The 10,658-nt window shown below is 35.8% G+C and overlaps 1 protein-coding gene across 1 annotated transcript; it reads left to right on the top strand.

The window, feature by feature from the left end:
• The first annotated feature begins 7,094 nt into the window (after positions 1-7,094).
• LOC113320406 (peroxidase 27-like) lies at positions 7,095-8,549 on the top strand. The gene is made up of 4 exons (XM_026568321.1): positions 7,095-7,354; positions 7,460-7,648; positions 7,737-7,899; positions 7,992-8,549. The coding sequence occupies exons 1-4, from the start codon at positions 7,136-7,138 to the stop codon at positions 8,396-8,398; spliced, it is 978 nt and encodes a 325-aa protein (XP_026424106.1). The 5' UTR covers positions 7,095-7,135; the 3' UTR covers positions 8,399-8,549.
• The last annotated feature ends 2,109 nt before the right edge of the window (positions 8,550-10,658 follow it).

Below are 10,658 nucleotides of genomic sequence, written 5' to 3'. Positions count from 1 at the left end.
GCTGACGTCCGTTAAGTTTCTAACTCGGGACGAGTTGAACCGAGTCAACTACAACTACAAAATACATGAAAAGAACCAGTTAGATGAAATCACGATGAAAGTTCTTCAATGAAGAAAATCCCAAATCTGACAATTGGAATACATAATTAATCAATTCAAGTTTAAATAAACATACCTAAGGTGAATTAAATTGAACCCATTATCCTAAATTGAAAAAATTGATTTACAAATTTGATTACTTATTCATTAATAATCAGGTTAAAAAAGAAGGAATTCAAGATGAAAAAAAAATCACATCCTCATGGAACCATCACATACAGAGAAAGGTAATTATCGTTGTTGTTTTTGACAGCACTAAGAGCAAGAACAAAGATGAGGTCTGATTAGTGAGTGAGGGGGACTAGACCAACTGATGATGTATAACCCGGCAACAGGAAAGGTGTTGACAAAAAATAAAACAAGACGGCATCCACAAATAGCTCAACAGAGCCCATTTAAGCAAGCAACTACCTTAACTTGCTTGATGTTTTTTCTCGCACAAAAGTTCATTCAAAGCCCGTTCCATTCACAATCCAACTCAGTTGCAACCACACTAGTTTAACGGTTTTATGGATGGAGGGTGTACTTTAGAAATAATGAAAAAAACGGGTGTATTTTTGTAAACCCATTATCAGATTGGTGTATATTAGAAAATTTTCCTTTTTTTATTGAGCTAAAAACGAAACACAAAATTGGTTAAAAAGACCCAAATCAATAATTCTTGGGTGAAATGGACAGTTAGATTTTGATACTGTTTAAATGGACAAAAATGTAAAAATAGGCAGGATGTAACCAGTTTCATCGTGCCCATTTTCAAATATTTTTTCTTATTTTTAATTTACACAGGATGTATCCAGTTTCATCCTTGATATTTTTTAAATTTAAGCTAAAATGAAACCAGTTTCATCCTTACTATTTATTTTTTTGGTCATTTCACCCAAATTATTTTTTACTCGTCCATTTGAACCGTGATTTAAAAATATTTGGACAAATGATCCATTTTCCGAAAACGAAAACAAGGTTTGTAGATTTTTAACATGGAAATAACACTGTTACATTAGGTTAGGTACCGTACTGCTTGCAAGCAGCCATTGTTGCTGTCATGCCTAAATTTCGTTATTTATGTTTAAGCAAGGATGTTAATGGGGTACTAAATTGCTTGGGGGTGTAGTGTACCAACCCAAGGCAAATGTTGTTTTGTCCTATTTGTATTTTGATATACCCCAAGCAAACTGCCCCACCCTATTAGCAATTTTGATATACCTTCCATTAGGTACAATCTTTTCACCTTAAGAAAACATGTTACTTAAGCTTGAATGTAGCTTCCATTACGTAGAATTTTTTAACTTTAGAAGACCTTAAGTACATTACTTAAGTGTATTCTGTTTTATGGTTCCAAAATTAGGCATTTTCCTTTTAAAATATCTTTACAATATTGATTTTAAGCTCGGTCGGCCTCCCACTGCTACATCAGTAGCCTAGTTACTACTTTAGAAGGTAACAAAATGGAAAAATCTCAGGGGTTAAAACAAATAAATACTGTCCTCTTATATCTCATATGTTGTCCGCAGATGATTGTTTTATCTTCTGTAAAGCTATTGTCCCTGAAGTTAGAAACATTGCTTGGCTTTTAAAAATGTTTTTGTTGCATCCGTGCAATCAATAAATTTTGAAAAATTTGGGGTTTATTTTAGCAAAAAAATCCAGAATAAGCATCGTAAGATTTTAGCTAGGATGTTGAAAGTTCAAAGAATCTCAAAGAATGAAAAATACTTAGGTACTCTCCTATTTATCAAAAGGTCTAGCGCTTTAAAAATTTTGAACCACTTTTAGAAAAAGCTTATAGTTCTTTGAGAGGATGGAAGTTCAAAGTGCTAGCTCAAGCGGGAAGAACAAATAAGGTTCTTGATAAACTTGATAAAGCTCAACGAGATTTTTGGTGGAATAAAAAGGACCCAAAAGAGCAATTTACCCAAAGGCATGGAAGGGGATGTGCCTTCCAAAATCCCTAGGTAGTTTAGGAATAAAAAATCCACATAAGTTTAATATTGCTTTGCTTTCTAGTATGGCTTGGAGATTAATTAAAAACCCGGATCAGTTGTGGGTGCAATTGCTGAAAGGAAAATATTTTCCTAAAACTCATGTCTTGCACAAATTCAGATCTTATAATTGTTCTTGGGTCTGGCATAGCATAGGAAAGGGTATCGAAATCATTAAGAAATATGCTATTTGGTCTATACATCGTAATTCTGAAGTCAGAATCTTTGAAGACAGATGGTTACCGGATGGGAATCGGGTCATCAGTAATCACGTCAATCCCCCAAAACTAGTGAAAGATCTTATTAAAGATGATTCCACTTGGGATTTTCAGAAATTACGTACTTACTTTGATCAGCAAACTGTATGCAGGATTAGTTCAGTTTATATTAAAAAGGATTGCAATGATACTCTTCACTGGTTGGGAACTAAAAAGGATCTATTTACCACCAAGTCTGCCTATTCTCTTATATCAGGATCGGCTAACAGACATGTCACTTGGTTTGGAAAAAAATCTGGAAAATTCAAGTAATACCTAGAATATCTCATTTTGTTTGGAAAATGTTTGCAGATGTTTTATCTTTAAATTCCAAGATAGCATGTTTCTCCAAAAGAGCCAATATGCGGTGTATGTTATGTGATTTAGGGGTAGCAGAATCGAGCAGCCACCTATTTAAATATTGTCCTTTCACTAGAGATGTTTGGTTTACTTTAAATATACCATGGCCAACTTACAGTGGGAACTTTCTTGCGTGGGGTTACGAATGGTTCAAGAATGATTTGAAAGATTGGGTTCATGTCTTTAGTATTTTAACCTAGTATATATGGAACTACAAAAATTCTGTCATGTTTGATAATGTAACACCAAATCCGTTAGATCTTGTGAATCAGGTTAAAAGACAACTCAGCCAATGGAATATTTCAGTTCCATACAATGATACAAACCGGAAAGTTAATGTTGCTGGTTCAAGCAATGTGAATTCGGACTTAGCTGTTTACTTTCAAGTTGACGCATCATTTCAAAAAGAAACAGGAGAATATGGGAGTGGAGTTGTACAATTTCACAATGGTCTAATAAATGATATCGTCTTTGATTCAGGTTGCACTACAGGACCAGACTCGGTAGAAGCACTAGCGGTTCAGTTGGCAGTGAGTTGGGCAAAAACCACCCAGTAAAAAAAATGGAGCTTCTTTGTGACTGCAGCAATGTGGTGTCCTTCATCAATAACAAGCCTAACTCCTGTTCTTGGGAAGCTGCTAATATCTTAAATGACACTAAGACAGATTTTGTGTATTTTGAGACAGTTAAAGTGTCAATTGTAAATAGAAATTTAAATATGTGTGCAGATTTAGTTGCAAAATATGCTAGAAAATTTAGAGTTAGATGTACAGACATGCAATGCCACTCAGGTTGTAATAAACAGCAGATTATAGCCTGCTTAAAAACAGGAGACGTAAGTTTTCTGGGTTGATGATAATGTAATGTCCTGTTTAGTGACCAAAATAACCATATACCTTTCAAAATTCCAAACACCTGTTAATATGCATGCGGCGTAGAACACATATGGAGTGATCGTTTACATGCACATGCGTTAACTTAGTGCCCCATCCCCCTCAAATGTTTGCGCTGGAGTGATTTTATTTGTGTTTTTCTGAACTGAAGTTGGCAGTTATAAAAAGTAGTTTTGGTTCAGAGTTCAGACAAAACGAGTAGTACATATTTTCTTTTCGTTTTTATCGGCCTCCCACCACAGTCGGCTTTCTATACGATTACTCTTCGTATTTTGTCCGTCACAAAGTTTGTGGCTTAACGATCCAATGGCGACAGTTAAATTTTATTTACTATACAGTAAATGTTGTCGGCCCCACAACCGCATCAGTCATTAAAATCGATACCGGCATTTCAGGATAAATTTTTTGTTACTTGGTCAACGAAGATATTTAATACTTGTTTGGATGATATTAATCTATATTTATACAAGGACCCAATGACATGGTTAGAATGACATTATCATATGACATGGTGACATATATTTAAAAAAAATCAAATCGACAATGAATCCCGAGCTAATTTTTTGATGACATGTTTTTCTTATAAGTCTCTACATTTCTACCAAAAATGAGAACATTCCGAAATATATAAGACCACCATCTACCATTTTGAATATGAACCGTTGAAAATTAAAGGTTGAAATTAAAATTTGAGGATGGTGAAGTTTCGTATTTCAGAATACAATCATTTTTGGTAGGAATGTAGAGTTTTATACGAGGAATATGCCACCAAAACCTTAGCTCCAAATACATTTTCGTTTATATTTTTTTGTAAAAGTATGTCACCCTGTCATATGATAATGTCATTCTAACCATGTCATTGGATCCTTCCCCATTTATATATAGGATCCCTTCACAATTTTATTATCACACTATCTCACACGTTTGATGTTATTTTTGTGAATAAAAACCAAATCGTAACGGATTTAAAGGCAATATTTTGAGGATATGTTCCTCTTACTAAGTTGTACATCCCTACAAAAAATGAGCTTATTCTAAAATATAAAACCTTGGCCTTAATTTTGATGGCCAGAAATCCGTAAATCCTCAACCGCTTATTTTCAAAGTAGTAGATGATGGTGTTAACGTGAAAAGCTTATATAGGCTTCTTTATTTTCGAAACTTTTTTTTCATCGGGTCGGGTAGAGACCAAATAATAAAATAAAAAGGTAAATTAGAATCGGACCTAGTTAAGAAGCATACAGTTGAATAGATCTTTTGTATTGACCAGCCGATTTTGATGCGTTCTTCGGGAAGTCGTATTGGCCTTCACGTACTACAAACAATTTGCTTGGTCGAAAAAGTGAATATTAATTGTAAAAGAGCATACTCTTTAAGTGGACGAGAATGCAAAAATAACCAGAATGTAAACAGTTTTATCATATTCATTTTCAAATATTTTTTCTTATTTTTAATTTATATCACGATGCATCCAATTTCATCCTCGCTATTTTTCAAGTTTAAGTCAAGATGTATCCAGTTTCATTCTTACCATTTTTTTATATCTATTTTATCCGCACTAATTTTACTCGTCCATTAAAACTATGTTTTAAAATATTTGGACGGCAAAACAACAATAGAGAAAACCATGTCAGGCAAATTAATAAAATCCCGAAAAAAAAGAAATAATATAAAAAGAGACCCCTAATGGAGATCAAAAAGCTTGAATTCCAATTCACGGTAATATCATCTACAGGAGTGTTCTTAAAACACGGCATAGTTGACGCCACGAGAAAGCTTTAATCTTAGCTTCCAAGATGATGGCATTTGGATTCTTGTCTTTCTTATGAAATATCCTACTGTTCCTTTCCAACTAAAGACAGCCATAACACACCAGCATGGATCCCGTTGAAGTTGTGTGACTCAATACACATATGTGAGTCACATATGGGGTAGTTAAAGATAGTCTCATATGGAAGAGAACAAGTTACATATAGTGATATATAAGCTAGACATTCTCCTTAGGCTTACATAGCACCGAGGTTTTTTGGATTAAAACCCACACCTAGCCTCAAGGTGGTCAAGTGGGGACAGTATCGGTGCTATGTGGCCAGACTCGGAGTAGGTCCGACGGTCCGTATGAGTCCTACAAAATGGTATCAGAGCAAGGTGGAGCTGCCGGGAGTCAGGCTGAAGAGTGGTTATGGAATACCGGTAGTCGGAAGGTCGCAGATGGAGCCGGGAAGCTCAAAGTATGAGTAGTATTCCAAGAGCATCTGGTGGCAGTAATCATTGTCAGATTAGTAGCATACGGAGGTGGCGAGGTGGTGTGTATTCTTGCCAAGGTGGAGATTGTTGGAGTTGTGTGGCTCAATACACACATGTGAGTCACACATGGGGTAGATAAAGATAGTTCCCTATGGTGATAAAGATAGTTCCAAGGCCTTTTGGATTAAAACCCCACACTTAGCCTCAAAGTGGTCAAGTGGCCTCAAGGTGGTCAAGTGGAGACAACATCGACGACCCGTATGGGTCCTATATATCCTTTTCCAGAACTGATCTCCTTTGAGTGCCACAATAGTAGTCGAACATGCCGGTCTGCGAAGGCCTCCCGAACACCACTTACATAATAAGATACAAACTTTTAAGTTCTAACATTATCAGCGTCGTTAGTCCGGAAACCTGACGGGCCTAGCAAGGAGCTGAAAGAGGCTATAGTCCGTCTCTGATTTTGTGGTGAAAAAATTTAGTACAGGAAATTAGGTTAAATTTTATGTTTAGTCCGTGTATTAATTGTAGTTAGCTAATCGTATGTGATTATTAGTCCATATTACGAGGTGATCAAAATTTAAATCATGCAAATAGTAAATAATCTTCTTCCACATAATATATTTTTACTCTTATTTTCTTCTGTATAAAAATATCTTTTAATAATCACGTTGTTTTTGCTGTCATTTGTGTTGGTTTTAACCTTTTTTTTCCTAACCATCTGGTACTTTATGGGTGATTCACTAATTGGCCACTAAGTATATGATGTGCTCCAAAAACATTTGCTGCCGCTAGAATTACATTCCATCCCTATCCAATGGAGAATTCCGGGTCCGTCCCTCACCCAATATTATGTTTTCTCTTTAATTCACAAATGTGTTTCCTCGTTCCTGCCTTACCTTCCATTTTCTTAAAAAGAATACAAAACTCAGATCGTGGTGAGTACAAGCAATTAATATAGATAGGATGATGGCTTCGTACTTTCGAAAAGACAATTATTCCTTTTTTGGTTGTCAATTATTTGTCAAATGTGTAAAGTCAAACCAGTTTTAGTTTTGGATATATTCAATATATCCTCTACCAAACGGACCACCACGATGGATATAATTAATTAATCAGTTGTTCATATTTAACTAGCTTAATTGACAGCCTTTTGCAGCATGACATGCTAATAATCGAGTTCGTTTTCAAAGTAGCGACTACTATATATGTACATCAATACTGATCATCCTCATAATCACTACTACCATTTCCTTCGCATTGCTTTACTTGGCTAGCTAGGAGTTTTATTCAACATCAAATGACAGTCATGGCTACTCTAAAATTTCTTTCGGTTTTGGTTCTTGTTTTTCTTGTCTTAGACGTAAGTAATGGTCAAGGTCTGAAACTGGGTTTCTACCAAAAGACATGTCCAAATGCTGAGTCTATTATTTACAAGACGACTGCTTCGTACGTTTCTTTTAATCCTACACTCCCTGCCGCATTATTGAGATTGCATTTCCATGATTGTTTCGTCAGGGTACGTATATTCACTTACAATTCATTCTCTCCTTTCAAAATATTGATTAGCGAGTATTTAACGTTATTGGTAACTGAAATCTCAATCTGTTAATGAATACTGCAGGGTTGTGATGGTTCAGTGTTAATAAATTCTACAAGCACAAATCAAACTGAGAAAGCAGCGATTCCTAATTTAACTGCTAGAGGTTTCAACGTTATTGATGCTGCAAAGGCTGCAGTAGAAAAAGTGTGCCCTGGAGTTGTTTCATGTGCGGACATTCTATCATTGGTTGCAAGAGATTCAGTAGCTGTGGTAACTAATCTACCAATTGGATAGTGAATAAATTGATCTAGATGTAATATAGACTAATAAACATTTGGGTTATTTATTTATTTTTCAGATTAAAGGACCATGGTGGAATGTACCCACCGGACGAAGAGATGGTAGAGTTTCGATTATGACAGATGCTTTTACACTACCAGCACCATTCTTCAATTCTACTCAATTGATAGCATCATTTGCATCAAAGGGGTTGAATGCAAAAGACCTTGCAGTCTTATCAGGTAACTGAAATTACAATGCATTCTATATTTTAATTTCATGAACAAAACTTTGACGCTTAAAACGTAATCACTACTCATATATGCATCGACAGGTGCACACACAATTGGTGTTGCCGCTTGCGCCTCATTTGCAACAAGGTTGTACAACTTCACGGGCAAAGGAGATTCAGACCCGACATTGGACAGCGAGTATGTACCACGACTAAAGAGCAAGTGCAAGCCAAACGATTTAGTGCATACAGCCGAGATGGATCCAGGAAGTTTCAAAACATTTGACTCGAGTTACTATAAGCTTGTAAGTAAAAGAAGGGGATTATTTGCATCTGATGCAACTCTTCTTGACGACCCAGTGACTAAGGCTTATGTTAAGAGTCAAGCAAGAAACCATGGAGCAACTTTCTTCAAGGATTTTGCTGTGTCTATGGAGAAAATGAATGCGATTGAAGTTCTCACTGGTAATGCTGGTGAAATCAGAAAACATTGCGCTCTTATTAACTAAGAACATCATTGTTTTCGGGTGATGTACTTCATGGATCTTTTTGAGTACCACTTGTAATTGCTTTAATTTCAAATTTCTAATGCATCATTTTGCTTTCTTTTAATATTCTAGTGTATGTTGCTCAATGTGCTAAGTTCACGGCTTATGTCTATATCCAACAACTGTGTAATATGAAGCCCACTGATTTGGCTTCTTTCGCACTTTTTAGCTCCCATAATTGTTGATGCTCTAAATAAGAACCTCTTCTTTGGGGCAGAAATCAAACCAAGAACTTATGCATATTCAATAATCGCCATATTATCAACTTGATAATAATTTAACTTCCATTTTCAGTGCGCCATGTTCACCCACATGCACATAAATGCATACGAGTTTCTTAGAACTTACTATATTTGTGATAAAAGCAATCTATAAAGTAGCTTTTATTTTCACAAGTGGCTTAACTACAAAATGTACAGCATGTAATTGTCCGGAGAAGTGATGCATCTGACCTAGATCTCTATAAGTACAATGTTTATACTTGGAAGTGAAACCAGACGGCCCTAACATATCAATTTCAAATCATGGCGAGAAGTTCTTCAATTTCCTCTCCTTTCTGGTTAGGGTTATTTTGCCTAGTTTTGATTGCTTTTATATCTGAGTAAGTACTTTTTATTTTTCCCATTATTCCTTATTGTCTTTATAATGACAGTTTCTCCAATAACAAGTCTTTTGTTATTCTTTTTTGTCTTTACAGAAGAGTAGGCGTAGATGCATTTACGCAACCAATCTGTCCTGCAACTGCCCCAAAAACTCTTGGATACAAGTACATGATCTCGTGGAACGACTGTTCTGAAAATTGTCGGTATTGGTGTATCGCTGCTTTTGGGAGTACTTGGGGAGTTGTTCCCGTATACTGCTTCAACCCACGCCTTTTTGTTATAGTATGCCAGTGTTGTACCGCCACCACCGGCATACACCAACTTCAATTGTAAGTTGTAACAGATCTGTATCCAAATGTTAAAGCCCAAAAAATTAATGAAATTCTTACAGTTTATCCTAGCTAATTCTTCTTGGCCTGATGGAATCATCACAATTAGAGGTGTAAAATGTGCCGGCCGGCACAGCTCGGCACACTAAGTCGCGTGCTTCACGTGTCATGTGCTGTGCTAGGCTGTGCCAATGATTTAAACGTGTTGTGACGTGTTGTGCTTTACTAATCAAAAGCTAGGCACAACACAGCCCACGGGTACACCACGTAACGTGATGTGCCGTGATGTGTCGTGCTGACACACGTGCTATAAATAATTTGAGATCACTTAATGATATACATTAAGTCATACATTATCACGATATCTGCATATAATTTGAAATTATTCAGAATTTATTTCAAGTAAAATTAACAAGTTTATTCAATAAAAAGAAATATCAAACCAAATATAAAATTGGATCATTGCCATGTGAATTAATATTCTAGTCAAGTATATATAGGTAACGACATTATAACAACGATATTGAGATATATTTTCCAAATATTTAGGTATTATATGTGTTGTTAGAGCATCTCCAACAGAGGGTGAAAATACTTTTTTTAAATGACACATAGGATTTTAGACCCCCATTTAGTATAAAAGCATCTCCAATGGTTAGGTCCTAAATACCAAGGTGTTAAAGAAAGTCTTAACTACACCTTCGGGATGACCCTTAACTAATTCCATGTCATCAATTTTATTTTTAAAAAATATTTTTTAATATGAAATCAAGCTAAATATATTTTTTTTTAATATTTATCTAAATCTAAAATTCATTGTATAACCTTAACTGCTCGAGATGAGTTTTAGTGTAAAAGATGTTATTAAGATCCAGGGATAAAATCTAAATAAATGGGGGTCTAGCAATGACCTACTGTTGGAGATGCTCTTATAAAACTAAGCTAGCATAAAATGTCAAAAACTAGCTATAATAGTGCCTCTTTTTTGAAATATATACAAATGTGATGTATTATACCTTGTTATATTATGTAATCGTGCATGTTATGACGTGCTTTCTTAGCGTTCTGTGCTGGGCTGGGCTGGGCCACGTGCTTATCTGTGCCGCGTGCTGTGTTGTGCTACTATGGGGATTAGGATAACCCAACACAGCCCACGAAATTAACGTGCAGTGCCGTGCTGGGCTAAATCACGTGTTGGCTAGACTTCGAGTTTAGCGTGCTGGGCTGGGCTGTGTTCGTGCTGGCATAGCCCAATTTACACCTCTAATCACAATGTTAATGTCTTCAAAA

Source organism: Papaver somniferum, chromosome 11 (assembly GCF_003573695.1).
Source record: "Papaver somniferum cultivar HN1 chromosome 11, ASM357369v1, whole genome shotgun sequence".
NCBI lineage: Eukaryota > Viridiplantae > Streptophyta > Magnoliopsida > Ranunculales > Papaveraceae > Papaver > Papaver somniferum.
This window is presented reverse-complemented; position numbering and strand designations above follow the sequence as displayed.